Source organism: Argiope bruennichi, chromosome 3, assembly GCF_947563725.1.
Source record: "Argiope bruennichi chromosome 3, qqArgBrue1.1, whole genome shotgun sequence".
Taxonomy (NCBI): Eukaryota; Metazoa; Arthropoda; class Arachnida; order Araneae; family Araneidae; genus Argiope; species Argiope bruennichi.
The window spans coordinates 137,601,645-137,619,971 of NC_079153.1; the positions used below are offsets into that span (position 1 = coordinate 137,601,645).

The 18,327-nt window shown below is 30.4% G+C and overlaps 1 protein-coding gene across 4 annotated transcripts in view; it reads left to right on the top strand.

The window, feature by feature from the left end:
- Positions 1 to 1,108: 1,108 nt before the first annotated feature.
- Positions 1,109 to 18,327, top strand: part of LOC129963192 (uncharacterized) — a 42,477-nt gene continuing 25,258 nt past the window's right edge. For all 4 annotated transcript variants that reach the window (XR_008783956.1, XM_056077364.1, XM_056077363.1 and 1 more), the window contains exon 1: positions 1,109 to 2,708. Coding sequence is in view for 3 of the 4 variants with exons in the window: in XM_056077364.1 (XP_055933339.1) it covers positions 1,364 to 2,708 (1,345 nt within the window). In the remaining variant the exon portion in view is untranslated. The remainder of the gene's footprint in view (positions 2,709 to 18,327) is intronic.

Sequence of the window (18,327 nt, forward strand, 5' to 3'; positions counted from 1 at the left end):
CCGTGAGTCCGTATTAGGGATGACAAATATTTTAAGAGCGGTTATTACGTAACCAATATCAAAAAGTCATAAATACAAGTGATCAATACTTTTCAAAGAGGGGTGTGATTCAAATCCTTGATACGATCTTACTGGTGATATTTCGATTACAGGTTTTGGATCACGATAGAAAGCAACAATCGATACGATATCACTGAAATTTGCCGGAGCGGTGACTTCACTGGAAAGTAACAATCGATACGATCTATCCAATGGAAGCTCGCGAAAGAAATCTGTGATTGGATTGAAAAGTGAACGGACCGGTTATTGGAATTATCGTATCGTATCATTGAATTGCATAGCGCTGAAATTTATCGGAGTGGTGATTTCACCGGAAAGTGCGAGGCTTCACTGGAAAGTGCGAAGTCACCGCTCCACTTTACGGGAGTGACCGATATTCTTATTTGATGATGCACTATTCCATACAGATCATTTTTAATTGCTCGTGACATGATTGACTTTGATTACATGTATTCTGTTTACTACTGGCGCCATCTATTGGTAGAATATAAGACTAAAGTAAATATTTTAAAGAAATGACATATATTTTTAACTCACCTTTTCCAGAAAATGGTTCACTCTAATAAATAAATTAAATAAATAGTTTTGAGAAAAAAAAATTTTTAGAAGTAAGCTGAAACAGATAAATTAATTCAATCACACGTTACTTAAATTAGTAAATTAAGTATTAATTACAATTAATAGCTTTTATATTTAATATTAAGTAATAATTTTTAATTAATAATATGATTGAAATAACAGATATTTGGAACGCATATTTAAAAATAACAATAGCAATATTATTTGTTATCCAAAAAATCGTGGATTATGCATCTCTAGTCCTTATTATGGGTATCATCATCCATAACACAGTAAAAAATTCTTATCAATATGAAAAACTAATTTCTATCGTCGTATCCATGATAATGAATTATAATTGGCTTTTTCATTAATTTTATTATTCTGAAAATTTTTAATGAATTCTGGAGTTTTTTTAGTAAAATCTTTCATCAAAACAATCAATCAACTTTAGATCAAAATAATTGTTTTGTTTTGGTTTCCAGGCGTTGTGTATTCGCTGCTATTTTTGTGATATTCGAGTTTTGATTTTTGTTAACCCGGCACAAGCTAAGAATCCGTTCAGGAGCATACGGCGGAAAACAAACCTCATTCCTTCCTTCCTATTCGCTGCTAAATTAACAGAAGACTGCTAGAATATTATTATATTAATTACTAAAAAATAGGCATTTACGCACTGCTTACACTTTCTTATATTAATATCATTATAATTAATGTTTAGAGTATTCGTTTTTTCGATTTTATAATGAAATCAAGTGATGATCCAGTGCCTGTTCGTAAAGCATTTTCTGCCGAAAATGCAAAAGAAGACTCTTCAGAGCTGCCATATGATTCGGGTTTTAAGACGCCTAAATCATGTGCTTCCGCATCATATGTGACTGCCAGAGGAAAATATGTGCAAGATAACCACTTGCAAAATTTAATTCCTGAAGATTTTTCATCACACTATTTCAAACTTGATGCAAAAGATGACCAAAAACTTTTTTTGAGTGCTTCACAGATTTTAGAAAAGCTTAGTAAAATTATAATTAAATATTCTGATATATTTCAGCACAATGAAACCGCAGAAATTCCATCAGCATCATCTGGGAAAATATCTTTTAGAGAAATTGTGGTTTATCAGGAGGTTCTCAAGAGACTTCTGGAAGAACGCTGCATTCTTGTTTTAAAAGACGACTGTGATATTTGCATCAAACGAACAATACAATTGATCAACGATTTTAAACATCTTTATGTAAATGAAAAATTGAAGATGATGACAATGCCTATTCAAGCTTGTAATCGATTTATTAATAGTGATGATATTAAAGTGTCAACTTTAGAACTGCTTATAAAGAAATTACAAATCATATGTGATTTACATTTATCTATCAGTAGTAGTTATCAAAAAATTATTAATTGTTTTTATGTCAGCTTAGATTTGGAACTTTATCAAATAGTGTTAAAAACAAATAGATTATTATATAAGTATAAATCTAGTTTGTTTCATTGGGGTTACAAATGTATGACAATATTAATGCAAAAGCTCTGCTTAGCTGATCCCATTTCTGTTTCACCAGATTTTTTGCAAAGTATTTTAGCTAGTTGTGAAATTTTCAATACTCTTATTAAAAATAACAAAGAGCTAAAGCATTGCTTTTCAAAAAGGTATGATCTTTTTTATAAGCATGCTAAACATACTGAATGTAAAGAAGTGCCTTTCAGTTTAGTTTTGAATTATCTAGCATATTTTGAAGCCAAAATAGCATCAGAGAGAATTGTCCACTTTCTAACGTCAACCTGCAAGAAGAATCGACAAATTAGTATAAAGAAAAAGAATTTGTCCAATAATGGCAAATCATTAAAGAGTAACCATAGTACATCAGATTATCATAGTGCCTCTATTAGTGACATAGAATCAGAGAAATCTACTGTTAAAATAACAGAGTTTACCAATGCCAATATAAATTTTTCAAATCTGTTGGTTTCCATTACACAAAGAAATCAGTCTCTAATTTTGAAGTATATTTATGCCATTGCAAATTTATCTAATTCATCTAGTAGAATAAAACGGAGACCTTCCTGTGAGAGTAACTCTAGCATTACTTCTGGTAAGATTTTTCTCTAAGAAATTACTAAATCTTTTCATAATTCACTCTATTAATATTGAATAAGCATTCTTATTGCTATGTTTTCTTATTTAAAAAGTATATGGTAAATACCATACTTGTTTCAGTGCATCCTAAATTTATTGAAATAACGCAGTGAAGGGAAATTGCTTTGTACTTTCATGTATTCAAAGAAAAAATATTATAAACTTCAAAATTTTGAGAAATCTCCATATTTTTGACCTCTCTGAATTTGAAAAAAATATTTTTGGAATTATGTCTATCTATCTAACAGTCTGTCTGTAAACTCTAACTCAAAAGCGCTTTGAGCTAGGAGGATGAAATTTGGTATATACATTTTATATTGTAGTTATAATTTCTATCTAATTTTTAATGAAATCTTTTTTGGGAAAGTCTGTGTGTGGCTGGCTAACTGTGGTGATTATGATAGCTACAAAATATAAAGAGCTAAATTAATAAAATGTAATACATTGACTTAGCTTTTAAAATTTAGATCTGTATCAAATTTGGAAGCAAATTCATCATGGGACTCACCATCTGTTAATTTGTGTTTTCGCATACATTTAAATGTGATAACTAAAAAAATGCAAAGACTTGAATGAAATGTAATCTTATGACTACAAACATAGTTTTGCATCAAATTTTGGATTTAATTGCTTGAAAAGGGGCATTCAAAATACATGGTCTTTTTTTTCTTCTCATTCTTGTGTGTAAATTGCATGTCAGTAAGGTGACCATTCGTACTGATTTTACCAGTACAGTACTGGTTTTCAGGGCATAAATCCTGGTTAATCATTAAACAAAACCAGTACACGAAAAGTACTGGTTTTAGATTAGAAAACATTAAAACAAAAAATGTAATAAAATAAAAATAATAAAATTAGAACTGGCAACCCTGATAATTCCATGTGATATCGTCAAGTGTTGCATGAGCAGGACCGCCACGAGATAGGTGGATTGAAATTTTTAAAGCCTTTAAAAAAAATGATGTGTCCAATAATATTGGCAAATTGGTAGAGTATTGCCTCTGTATGCCAGGAACTAATGCACCGAGCGAACGGGATTTTTCTTTATTAAACAACATCTGGATTAGCGAGAAAACACAATTGGAAGTGGAAACTTTGAAATCCTTGTTGATTGTCAAAAATAATTTAAATGCAACCTGTATGGAATTCTATGAAAATATACAGGAAATTCAAAAATTTGTTAAAAGCAATTCGTTCCTCAAAAATATATATAAAAAAAAAAAAACTAAATTAAATAACTCCTTATGTTTTATTATGTTATTATATTAGGTATGGCTTATCATGTTATGTTATGTTTATTATGTTTTATTTTTATATTGTAAAATCATATTTTAGTTTTCACATTTCTTGTGTTTAAATAAACGCAACATTTTTTGATATCTAAAAGATTTTTATTTACTTAGGTATACAGGTTGGCCGTTGGGTGAATTTTTGATAAAAATTTATAAAATTTGTGCGTGCCTGGTCAAAATTCATGTTGTCCTGGTTTCAGGTTAAAAAAAAATGGTCACCTTACATGTCAGCGATTAATTGCCAAAGATTGCTTGCTAATAGGCTTATTCATAACTGTTGTTTCTCAGTGACATTCAGTTAATGCACAAGTACTTGTTTTCTTTATAGCTAAACACTGAACATGTATGGGCAGGACTCTGAAAATAAAAATCTGATCACTCATAGCTTTTACAATTTTTAAAAAGTTTTAAAATTTAATGTAATGGGGATTTATATGTTTATTGGAAAATATGCAAGAAAATTTCAGAGATAGTACCCCTACTGATTTCTATATAAAATCAAGAGTGATATATAAGCACTATAGCATTGTCAACTTTTTTAGAGTATATATTAAATTATCGATTTATTTAATTTTGCATGTAGTGTTTTAATTTATCAACCATCAAATAAAATATTTCTATCAAATGTATTCAACCTTTGGCAGAAAGGGACTGGGGAGCTGGGTGGGGGAGCACACAAGATTTTTTCATTATATATATATAATATTGTAGCAACTCTTGAGAAGCTGCGGATTTCTTAAAGGACTGCATTTTTTTTCAGACCTTATTTCCTTTTGTTGCATATGTGCTATTGTTTCTATCATTTCATCTTCGTTTTCTTTTTATCTCCCTTGTAGAAAAAATTTTCATGTGCTCAAAATTTGAAAATAAAAAATATGGATAATAAATGAAAAAAAAGTAATTTGTAATTTTATTGTGGTGAAATTTTAATTTTGTTTTTAAATCCAAATAATTTGTGATAATTTTTAAACTGCATCTGAAAAAGGCACTTTCAAATTTTCCACAATCCCAATATTTTTCTGTACAATCTTATTTTAGATTATGACTCATGATTTTAAAAGCTCTAACTTAAAATAACAGCTGCAGACAAGAAAACTACTTTAGAATATCAATAAATTTGTTCTCATTTAAAAATATCCCACTCTACATATAGATAAATGCTATTAATTTTGTTTTTTACAGCTTGGCATTTGTTACATTTCTCTACTTTTCAATTTGATACACTTATAATATTTTCTAAAAATATTATACTATGAATCAGAAATGCATATTTCTGAAATGGAATAAAGCACATTGCTCTCAGATCATTTTCAAAGGCAGTACAGCTTACGCATTATCATTGTGTGTATGTATCATTGAGTGTATGTATATATTGCGTGTACAATTTAAAATTATGTAGAGATAAATTATATGTAGGGATAAAGATATTATTTATTTTGACTATGTTCAAAAATTTACTGTCCTCTTTTATGTACCTCTTCAAAATTTACTGTTTTGGTTTTATATTGAACAAATGTCATTAATTTTTTTTTCTAATCTTATGAACTTATCAATTATCACATGTACATGTACATTGCCATGTAAAGATATGAAGGTCTGCATTCAGAAGAACTCACATTGAAGAATTTTGATCAAAATTTGATATTAGTTTACAATTTTGATGCTAAAAACATTCAATTGGACATCACTTCTCTAACTGCTTCAGTTCCTAATTGTGGATATAAGAGATCTGTCAAGCATGGAGATTCCTCAAGATCTTAATGTTTATAATTTTGGCCATTGCAATATTTTCTGTCAGTGGTGGTTCATGAAATGTAAGCAGAGTGTTGTACTTTTAATGAATTGTCATTCATATTTGAGATTTGCATAATAATAATGATGCATACATGCAAACTTTCATTATTCTCTTTTTAACCCTCTTTAATATTTTATAAATAACCTTACAATATTTTTTGCCTGAAGTAAGTAATTCTTTTAGTTTTAACAGAAAATATAAACTAGGAAATACGGTTTTCAGCTCTTTTTTCATACTCTTTATCTATACTTATATAAAGCTCAATGTGTGTGTGTTGGCACTCTACAGGCCAGATCGTTCAACCTACAACTACCAAATTTGGCACATGCATACCTTAGAGGCCGGAAATGTGCACCTGGGGTCCCATTTTTAAAATTTTTTATTTAGAATTTTAATTATTAATTAAAAACTCACTTTCCGGCCAAAAAAAAAATCTTTTTATTTTCCCCACCCCCAAATGAGTAGGGCTTCAGTTTTTTTCCCCAACAGTCATGAGGCTAGGCTTAAGATTTTTCGGCTGATTATTTGAAACGATTCTATTTATTTTCTTAATGTTTGATGCATTTAAAATTAAACATTGTTAATGAATCGATCTTTCAGATTCATTCTTAAGTACTTTTGAATTAAAATAAAACAGAATAAAGGAAATTAAAAATTTCTAATCTGCATAGCGTTACCCCAACTGGCGTAGAAAAATTCACGCATTTGCGTTACCGTAACTGGCGTTGAAAATTCACGCATGCGCATTGTGTTCTGATTGTTGACGGATGCAGACTGATTTAAATTATTTTTAGGTTAGTTGTATGCTTTTGTAGTTAAATTGTACTTATGTTAGTTACATATTTTTTGTATATGCTTATAGTTTTAAGTACATCGTTTTTTAAGTTGTTTTTTTAACCTGTTTTCAGTAGTAGTTTTTTAACCTGTTTTCGATCGATTATTTTAAACGATTCTGTTTATTTTCTTAGTGTTTGATGCATTTAAAATTAAACATTGTTAATTAATCTATCTGCTCCTGATGAATCTGAGAAAAGTTTGTTGACAAATTATTGAGATATGTTTCATAAATTAAGAAAGATATTCCTTAGAGCCCATAAAGTTTAAACGCTCAGTGACTCTGTTTTCAGTAATCATATTATAAAAAAATACTTTGTTTCAGTAAAAGATATTATTATATTAATTGCAGATTAATCCTTTCCACTTGTGCAGGTTGAGATTCGAACTCGCAACGTTAGGGTTCATAGCCGAGTAACAAAGCCACTAGACAAATGTGTACACACTTCTCCGGAAGTTGTTATCTGGCTTATAATGTTACCACCACAACAGTCCCCCACCAGTGAGTCGGTAGAGTTTATCGCGCCAGTTATGGCGAGCGACGAACGTGATTATCGCGCCAGGCGTTATGGCGAGCAACGAACGTTGATATCGCGCCAAGTGTTATGGAGGGCGACGGCGAGCGTGTGTGAGTGGTTGCTGCCGGTAGATGGAGCCACGACAGCTAAATGAAGGATGCGGTTGTTCAGAACCAGGGTCACCAATGTGCAGGTTGAGATTCGAACTCGCAACGTTAGGGTTCATAGCCGAGTAACAAAGCCACTAGACAAAAGTGTACACTCTTCTCCGGAAGCTGTTATCTGGCTTATAATGTTACCACCACACACTTTAATTTAAGGCATAAATTCTACGGGAGCTAACAGAAAATTTGAAAAATACATATTACGTTATGACTGAAGGCCTTTATAATATTATGAGTATATGACTATCAAAATTTGAAGTTTTAAAACATTTTGATGAAGCAGTTATTAAAGTAGGAATTGCATAATATTAATTATTAAAATTTTAACGAACATTAAGATTGGCGAACCGGCTGGTCGCCAAAGGCGGCTAGTTATATATATGTGTGTGTGTGTGAAAAATTAAATAGTTTCCATTAGATAATAAAGCGATAATGTAATACAGGAAATAAATAATTTTTGTTACTTAACTGCATACCACTAAATAATCACCAATGATTACATTTCCTATAGTCACATGATTAAAATGTATTGAATCTAGTTCTTCAACCAAATATATATGTTTGTTCTTGCATAACTATCTTGACAGATTTACAGCTTGCAATTTCTTTACTTTTAGTTTCATCTTTTTGACAGTCCAAATAGAGTCTAATTATTTCTGAGTTGCAAGTTGGACTGATTTCACGAAAAACCTTCGATTTATCTAATATCGTCGACTAATTTTCTGGCATTACAACATTTAAATCCTGCAAAATTAACACTTTCTAGATGAGATTTCTGCTATACTGGAAACAGAATATATGAAAGAAAAAAATAGTAGATTTTTTAGCGCTTTTTTCCAAGGTAGAGGAGAGTCAACAGTGTGTGTGTGTTGGCCTACAGCTACTAAATTTGACACTTGTATGCCTTGGAGGTCGAAAATGTGCACCTCAGAGCGATTTGTTTGAATTTTTAATTCATTAAAAATTAAGCGTAATTTTGGCGTTTTTCCGCTATAATTTCCGAAAATAACAGTACAAAAATGATTTTTACATCTAAGTTCAAAAAATTATCTTTTTAGTGATACCACTGTTTTTACCTATAAATTAAACTTTTATTTTTAATGAATTTTCAAATAAATTTTTAACCATATTTTGCAACAATTCATTTCCCATAAAATAAAAATTAAATTGCATGGGAAAAAATTAGCTTTTATCAACGTGTTACCATCACATTAATAAAAGCTCAAATTCAAATATAAGTTAACTGTTACTGAGAATTAAATCTTGGAAAGTGTAGTTTTCAACACGTGTCTGTATGAACTGAAATAAATATGAACTATGATGTTTTTCGAAAAATAAATGCAAGGAAATGATCTTTTCCAACACCAATATTACTAATTCATTAAAACAGTTTTATTTAAGGCAACTATGTTTAATATTTGAAACCCGGTGGCGTAGTAGTAGCGTGCGCGTTTCCAAAGCACATTTTCGATTCTCGGGATGGGTAAGCTCGACTCAGCCTTTCATCCCTTCAGTGGATCGGTGAAAGACATGCTTGGGAACCAAACACTGGAGATGCCGCGTTAGGCTGACCACCCAGCCGGAGGTCAAGAAAGCAGATATGGGCACTGTAGGTCTTAGCCCACATGGGCTGTCGTGGCACTGAGTTTAGTTTTATGGTTTAACATTTACTAGATATCTACACAAATCGGAGCCCAATAGCTAATTTGTAACCTTCAGAATAGACATGTATCTGCTAACAAATGGCTTAAGTGAAATAATTATATTCTACTTAAATTGAGTCAATAAATGCTGATGAATTACGAATTTTAAATTTTTACATATATCATCTGCCCTGTGAATCATATTTAACAAAATATTCTTGAGATGCTAATATTTTAAATAAAAAGAGTTGTACTCCACTCAAGTAAATCAATCACTAAAGCTGACTGATTTATGAAAATTTCAATATCACTATTCTATAAAAACGGGTGATTCTAGATCACTTCATTGACCGTCTCAAAGAAGCCAATCATCTCCCAGGGCTTCTCAAGAGTGATTGGCTTAGATTATGAAAATGTTGATTGTTCTAATATTTTAATATTCAAAACTTATTAAATCGGTCAGATTTGATCGCAGAAAATAGAAACGTTTATTTATTTATTTAGAAATTGGGAGTATCAAGAATATTTTGCCGAATATGAATCTATAAGACCAAAGAACTGTATATAATTTAAAATTAAAAATAAAGCTAAAAACTGAATTTTACGAAGAATCCATGAAAGTTTTGTTGAGCAATTCTTTGAGGTATTAAAAATCATGAAAATTATTCTTTAGTGCACATAAGACTTAAATGCCGAATGACTCTGCTTTTAGTTCTCTCTCTCTCTCTCTCTGTCTCTCTTTTTTTTTTTTTTTTTTTTTTTTTTTAGACTTGCTTGGATTCTGTAAAAAAGTTTTGATATTAATTACAATTTCATAATATCCATTTTAATTTAAAATTGAATTTTACGGGCGCTGTTAAAAAAAAAATTAGAGAGAGGTGAATGATCAGAATGGATCAAGGCCTATATAATAGTATAAGTGAATTTATGTGACTATCAAAATTTAAAGCTTAAAAATATTTTGCTGAAAAATTTATTATAAAACCAAGTTATATAAAATATTAATTGAACCTTTTAGCCGGCATTAATACTGGCGAACCGGCTGATCTCCAAAGGCGGTTAGTATACAATAAACAAAAGAATTGATATTAACCTTAATACCGGTTAACCTACTAAATTTGACATAACAACTCTTTTTATATTGACAATTAATATTCTAAATTTTGCATTTTTATATTGGAAGAAAAAATTTGTTTTCTATTTCCCTATATAATCTTCATTACGTGTAATTCAGATATTTAACTTTAAAAAAATAATAATATTCTTTTTGAGTTTATGTTGTTTTATTTCTCTTACTCCATAAACTTCATTTCATTGAATAAAAAATTAGATGGGTCTAATGAAAACATTTCAGTGTTAAAATAATTTTTATTTATATGGTTACAAGAAGTTTGTTAATGAAAAAGTAGAATAAAAGCAAATAAAACAGTCAATAATAGACATTCATTTTGAAAAAAAAAATCAATAAATTTGCTGCTAATTCGGAATACCTAAATTTCATGACACACACACACACACATATATATATAGCATTTAAATAACATCCTAAACATCACATTTTTATTCTTGAAAACAAAAATTTGCTTTCTATTCATGTTTTTTTAATTATTATTATTATTATTGAAAATCTGTATTTTTACTCAAAAAAAAATCCAAATTTGGGCCCATTACGCAAGACATAAATACTTTTCGACTTGACAAAAAAATTTTGGGTTAACATGTGATTATAGTGACAACTGACAATTTTTTATTCCAAAAAAAAAAAAAAAGTGTTTATCGTGATACATTCTCCTACCACATTCTGGCTGGCTTGATTTATCGTACACTGGCAAAATTTGATATTGGTTAAAAGAATCGTATATTCAATAGAGTTTTTTCTCCCCACTATGCAGGGAAGCATAATATTGAGAAGAAAAAAATTGAATAGGAAATTGAGCTTTCTGCTCTTGTGTTTTTCTTTGTATTTCTTTTGGGAGATTGAAAGCACTTTGCAATAGTTTTTGCAGTTTGTAAAATTGCAGTAGTTGAAAGATTTAATGCTAAATAAAATGAATTAATGGTTAAATTTATGCAATAAAAGAAATTACATGTAATAGCTACTATATTTCGGTACATATGCACTGAACTGTCCCTGTTTTCTCTCTGTTTATTTAATAAAAGAATAAAATGACTAATTCAGATACTATATCTATTTTTAAATATACTTTTCCAAAAATTGTATGTATTGAAATTTTCTGCATTTTATTCTGAGTGGATATCGGAACAAACAAGAACTTGTATACACTATCAACACTAGAACTTGTGTGTGTTGAACCTGTGAGCATTATTCTATGTCGGAGCTTCTTCTTCATGACCTTAAATAAGATCATACAGAATTATATTAAAATTGCCAAAATTTCAAAGCCCTTCCAAAAAAATTATAGCGGAAAACTCATTTTAAATACTAAACGAATTTATTGAAATTTATCTACATTGATTTTTTTTAAAAAAAATTTTTGATTATGTCTTCATTTTTCTTCATCGTTTGTTTTCAGATTTCATCTAACAAAATTCTTTAATGGAGAACAAAGTTTTCCAACAGTCCTCCAAAATCCAAGAAAACTTGTATTTAATTTTGCTGTACTCAGGGCTCTGGAAAAATATTTGATATTTCGTTTGATCCTTGAAAAATAGGTAAAATATATGGTTACGAATTTTGTAAACTGAATGTATTTTGCTTTCTTAGAGATATATGTATTTGGCGACTTGACGCCACCAAATTCTTTTTGAAAGTTCGAAAGTGTTCTGAAATTGAATAAGAACCTACTAGAATCGTTCATCTTTCCCAAACCCACGAATCCAGCCATCCTACTTTCCTAAACATTCACTCCAAATAAAGTTCTTCGACACACTCTCCCTGAAATAATTGGCCGATCTCCTTCCTCTTTGCTATTGACAACTCCAATGCCGAATACTCTCCCATTTTCTATGCAAAACTCTCCTCCATTGCTGTTGAAATATTTATTCAATTCCAGTTTCGTAATCGACTAAGAGTAACAGCGCTTCCATGTCATAGATAGTAACTATAACAATGTTCAACGTCCATCAATCATTTGCTGTTCAGCTTTCACTAATTGTGACAGACGATTATCAATGTTTTGACCAAGACAAAACTGCTGAGTTTAATTAGGAATCTAAGTCAGTTTGCTGCATAACATTTTGAATTTTTCCCATATTTTGTGTGCGAGGATTGTTATAGTCCATTGAAGATTTGATTGTTTGCTTTTATCGACTGTAAGTAAATTTCTGTTTGTAAACTGTGAGTAAATTTCCGTTTTATTCAATGTCCATTTAATCCATAAACTCCGCCGAATTATAGCAATACGCTCAATAGTTTTGAAGTAAAAGTTCCGGTTTATGACTTGGTTTTGTCTTGAGAATTACACTAAAAACAAAAACAAAAAATAAGATGTATGGCAACAATATTTTTCTTTAAGCTGCTTGCAGGAAGAATCTTGAGAATTACTACCGAAAATATCAAAGCATCTTCAACAGACCCATTTGTTGGAACTAATATTATTTCACTTTCTATTGTGTCTTCACGGTTCTTACTTGTAGAATTGCAATAATTTTTGAAGTGTGCGGAGATTTTTGTATAACTCTTGTAAGGCGATTCCATACCTCTTCCGGAAAATGTTCACAGACTAGACAGCCATAAGTTTTAGCATGGGCCAACAAAATGCTTTTTCTTAACTTTATTTAAAATTCTTCAATACATTGAGGATGATTGCTGATCTTAATGTGCATAGTGTAATATTTAACGAAGCAAACTAACTAATGGATTTACGCATTTTATTTTGAAATAAAATAAACAAGGAAGTTATAACCAATAATGTGGATTCAATTTTCATGGGCCTTTCTAAAATTAAAGATATTTTTCAAAAAATTAGTAATTTGATGAAAAAATTGGATTTCAGAAAGATTTTTATCTATTTAGATTATTGATCTATCAATAAAATTGATTTCTTTTTTTTGTTATAAAATGATGAAATACTATTAGAAATTTCAGCATTTCTAATAAATAGGGGCAATTATAACTTGCATACTGTCAACAATTCATTTAGAATGGTAATATAACAGGAATATGAGATATTGAACTTCGTTTTATGGTATTTATTGAAAGAATTTACTTGCAAAGAAAGAGAAAAATTTGGAGATAGTCTTAAAATTTTCAGAGAATGCAGCAGCTGCTGAAATTTGCAATAGAAGTGTGGAACTCCTTGATATGTCCACATTGTTATGAGTATTGTAAAGGATGTGGTGAGAGCGTTGAGAAAGGCGAGTTTTGTACACCGAAATTTAAATCATAAATTTCTTGAAAAGTGTAGCCAAGATCAGCCTTCTTTTCTTGTAAAATTGATTTTCGATTTCTTTTTAATCGCAAATCAAAATTATCCTACCACTTTTAATATTCTGCTTGAGAGGCTGCCAACTTCTGCCATTTTTCACGCACACTAGAAATAATAGCTACTGAGTATTTGAAAAATGTCATTATCATGAAAAGTAGTGTTCTTGAATGCCTATCGAGTGTACTTTTCATTAAAAGTCTTCTTAATTTGTACTTTTCGACGATTGTACTAAGAATGTTGGTACGCAGAAAGTTGAGCAACTACTGCACTTCTTAATTTCGCGAATAATTTGAATTCAACCTATTGTAAAATGTTAGCATCTATTCCTTTCCTCTCACCTCTTTTTTGACGAAATAAATGCCTCCTTACGCTTGCGCAAAAGCGTTGAGAATTTCCGAAACTGAAACTGAACAGAAAATAATAATAGCTATATATAGTATAAGCTACATATTTGAAATAATTTTCAAAATTAAAAACGAAACAGTCAGAATTATTGGTTTGATTTCGCCCATTTTTGTTTTATTTGTATATAAAAACTCGTGATCTCTAAATATGACAGCTTTTCCTCACATCTTTTATTTTTGAGAGAAATTGTCAAAGGATTCTGGGTACATTCTTTACGGAGCAGAACCTCGATAGATCCCTCCAGCCTCAATCACTCCACAATTTTTATTTCATCTTGAAGCTTATAATATCTAGATATCTTATCAGTAGTGGTCTGTCGTCCCATTGATCGTCAATGACCCCCAAATCGCCAAATTATCTTCTTCAAGAGCCTTCCCACTCCCCCAGCCTCAGTAACTAGACTGGTTTTGATTAATTATTAATTATAACTTCAATAATTAATTATTTTTATTTTAACTAATTATTCTCGATTTTTCATGCTTAAAATAATTTTTCTTTCCTTGTTATAAGATGAGGTTCATATAACTAAATTCTACTATTAATATTGTGGCCGGCGCCCAGGGGTAGCGCGTCTTCCCCCTGATCTGGGCGTCCCGGGTTCGAGTCCTGGTTCGGGCATGGTTGTTCTCTACCCTATGCTCTATCTGTGGTGTGTGACCCCCCCCCCCCCCAGTAAAAAGGGGTTGTGCAAGCGAGTGTGTTAATGCCATCTTCATATGGGCTAGAAGTCAGAGTTCTGCCCTCTGGTGCTCAAGGGTCTTTACCCTGAGAAACTACTGCACCCCTCTTTCCGTTGTAACGCGGACACGACATCATCATTAATATTATGGACAAACATCTGGTCATGAAGTTGGGTAGTTTTGATTTCTGCAATAATGATTCGTATGTGGATATCAACTACGTTAAAGATTCGAAGAGAAAAAATACTTTAAAAAAAATGGAAAAGCAACTAACAGATTTGAAACATGAATTTCAGGGCTTATCATATACCTTCAATCGTAAAGTTTTGGATTATACTTCTTTCTGCAGTAAACTTTCGAAGAGTATAAGTTGTTTTGATCTAAGGAGATTGGACAAACAAGTCCATTTTTTTATATGATAACAAAATGAAAACTGTCCGTTCTTTTCTCGAAATTACAAGTGGTTATTCAAAAAAAAAAGTGAATCTATATAAAAAGAATTTAACAAATACATGTGCAAATTAAAAAAAAAAAAATTGTGAATCTGTATTAGTAGAATTTAACGAATTTTTGAATGATATGTAGGATGGTCTGCAATGTTTCAAAAAATATTTTAAAACACTGCTAAAGTTTTAATTTAATTTTGTTGGAAGCTTTTAAATAAAGCCACTGTTGCATTTCAAACTCATAAATAATAATACATGATATAAAACCTTGCAGTTTTGTCGATAGAAAATCGTGCGGTTACTGAAATGATATTTCAATAGATGAAGGTGTCGGAGTCCTTCTCCTCATAAATACTTCCGTCTTCGACCATTTAGCTTGCTAATGTTCGTCAAAAAAATTCGAATCAAATTAGATGTGCAATAAATAATTTGCAACATTCGTCGAATTTTACATGTAATCATCGATCTTAAAAATTTTCGTTTTAATAATATTTTTAAAAATTAGCCGCCTACTTTTTTTTTTCGAAGGATAACCTCTATAAAAAAAGGAATATCAAAACAGCGAAAATGACCAAAATTCATAACACATAGAATGAGAAAGAATGGGGGAAATACCTGAGACAACGAACCAAACTTTGGATCAGAGTGGAGGGAGGGGGGGGGATGACTAACGCTCCATGAAGTGTCTATTCTGATTGCAGTTCAAGCGCCTTTAAAGTCAATAAGTGAAAAAGATTGCATATGGTCTTCAATCATTAAAGTTGTTTCGGCTCGATCTGTATTTCTCCTTTGTTTTATGTCTGCTTTTTACATTTTTATTACTTTTTCTATTTTCATTGTTTATCGAATTCTCAGACTGCGAAAGTAAGTAATAGAACTCTCAAGAGAAAAATTAATAAAACTCGATGAAAAAGAAAGAAAATGAAACTGAAAAATATATTTTCAGATTGTGCTGAATTTATTATTATTTGTAAATAGGAATGAAGTTTTGATTTTTTAAAGATAATAATGGAGTAGAATCATTATTATTGACGGACCGCTTCTGATGATATGGCTTGCTTCGGTAGAATTTGAGGGTATTGAAATATCCAAGTATTGAAGTGATAAGTTTTTATCAAAACATTAAGGTCAAGAGTCTTATCAGAAACTGTGGTGGAAATTAATATTTTAATAATTTACTTCATAAATAGCATATTTGTAAGGAAATTTTCCTAAAAGAAATATCAAAACTGTCAACTTTAAAAATGAAACATATGTTCAAAATATTTGAGTTTAGATGGATTAAAAAATGTTGCAATAGAGAATTTTCAAAATAGGACATTATGTGAAAGAATGCCGGTTCTAAGTAAGTCGAAAGTATGAAGAAAGAAAGTTTGTTGTTTCAAAAGGATGAAAAGAACTGGAAAAGGAAAATGTATTATTAAATGATTTAAAACCAAAATGGATGGTGTACTTTCTGCATTACAAAAATCTGTAAAGAAAGTCGTTGAGAAGACGAAGAAGAATAGAGATTTTTTCCGCATCTAGAAAGAATATACTCCGCTCCGTCGAAGCATAAGGAATATCTGAAGAACCGCTGAGCAATAAACTAACTGCCTGTTGAAAGGAAAGTAGGTCGAGGTGAAACTGCCATCAAGAAAGCCAAATCTTCGTCACACCGTGGCAACAATGATGCCAATACAGCTCCAAATGCCGACCTCCAACAATAATATAACTTTTCACTTGTGCTGAACATAATTACTTTACGAAACTAACCAATTTCCCCAGTCAAAGTCTCCATAATCCAAAATATATCTCGACATCTCAGAAATCAAAAGCATCTTCTAGCGTTTCTTACTATACGTTACTTACTATTAATACTATGATACTGCAATTAACAAATTTTTACAATAATCAACAAAATTTGAATCTTTTACTATAAATTATAGTTTTCAACAATTCTAATATTGTGCTATGAAAGATTTTCTGTGCATGGCAGAATTAAATAATTTAGGAAATGGAGGTTTTAAGAGAATATTTTGAAATATTTTAATGGCATACTATTAGCAGTTTATTTGTCCATTTATTTCTTGTTGATTTGTATCTGTTTCTACTTTTTTTCGTTCTTCCAAGCACTAGTCAAAAATAAGAAAAGCGATTCTCTTGAGATGAATATTATTCTCATAAGTTTTGCTTCGTTTAAAACATTAATGTGTTTATGAATTGGGCATCATTAACATTAGCGTGTTGAGTAGTAGCTGTGTGTCTTCTAATGGTCAGTGCACTTCCACTGAGGTCTTGAAAACTACTTTGGACGGTAAGTTTATCAATTGCAAGATGAGCATTTCTTCACCTAAGCATCTAGACATAGGAAGCAAGAATTGAATGTGAAAATATTTATTTAAATTTATCGTTTGTGTTTTTGTCTAAATTGTATGTAATTTTATTGTCCTTGGTCTTTCTTAAAAAGGTCCTTGAATTTCTTCAATCAGAAAGCATTTTAAACATAGCACGAATGTTTAGCATTACTAATGCTGGGACTATGATTTTTTTTCGTTGTTGTTTTTGCTGAAAGCTCGAGAAAAAAATATATTTGTAAATGTGTTTCTTAATAGAAGAAAATTGGAGCAAAGAGAACCATAGTACTGACAGAGAAATTCTCTTCAGTACTATGCTTCTCTGAAAAGGCAAAATAATTTTGAATTTTTTGGCTAAAGATGAAAATATTAAAAGATTAGATTGTTGATGGATTTAGATATAGCATGTGATACAGCATTAAATTTTTATATTGAATAAAGCTGGAATTCCAAAGTTCTTTTGTAAAAGCTTCCATTGCAAAAGTCGCACAAATATTAAGATAAAGGTTTTTCTTTTTAAATCTTCACACCAGAATCAAAACATGAAGGAGGAATTTTATTGAGATAATTATAATAGCATTCAATGACGCAATTTTTTTTAAACTGTTATCGGATTCCCGTGAATTGGTAAAAGAATTCATCTCCGTATGTATGTGTATAATTGCTCTACATGATCGTTTTATATTTCAGATATAGCTTTGTAAAACTTTATGCATATCATGAGGAATGCAGGAAAATCAACGCCGTGCTTAAATTTTTTATTCTTTTTCATTAGTTAAAATATTTTCTGTTTCAAGTAAAAATATAGGTTTATTAACTAAATATTAAACTATTTAAAATTGATTGAAAAAGGCAAAAACATGTGAACTTTGCAAGTTTACTTCTGTATACAGAAAAGGATTATAATTTTCAGTGTCCCTATTTTTGCATCACTTGAGACACTAAAAATTATGATTCATGAAAATTAAATTAAATTTCTATCAATAAATTGTTTATAAGTACTTTGGAATCATATTTGCAATTATTTAATTGATACGCCACATATTTTCTTTGCACTGTCAATTGAGCTGTTAT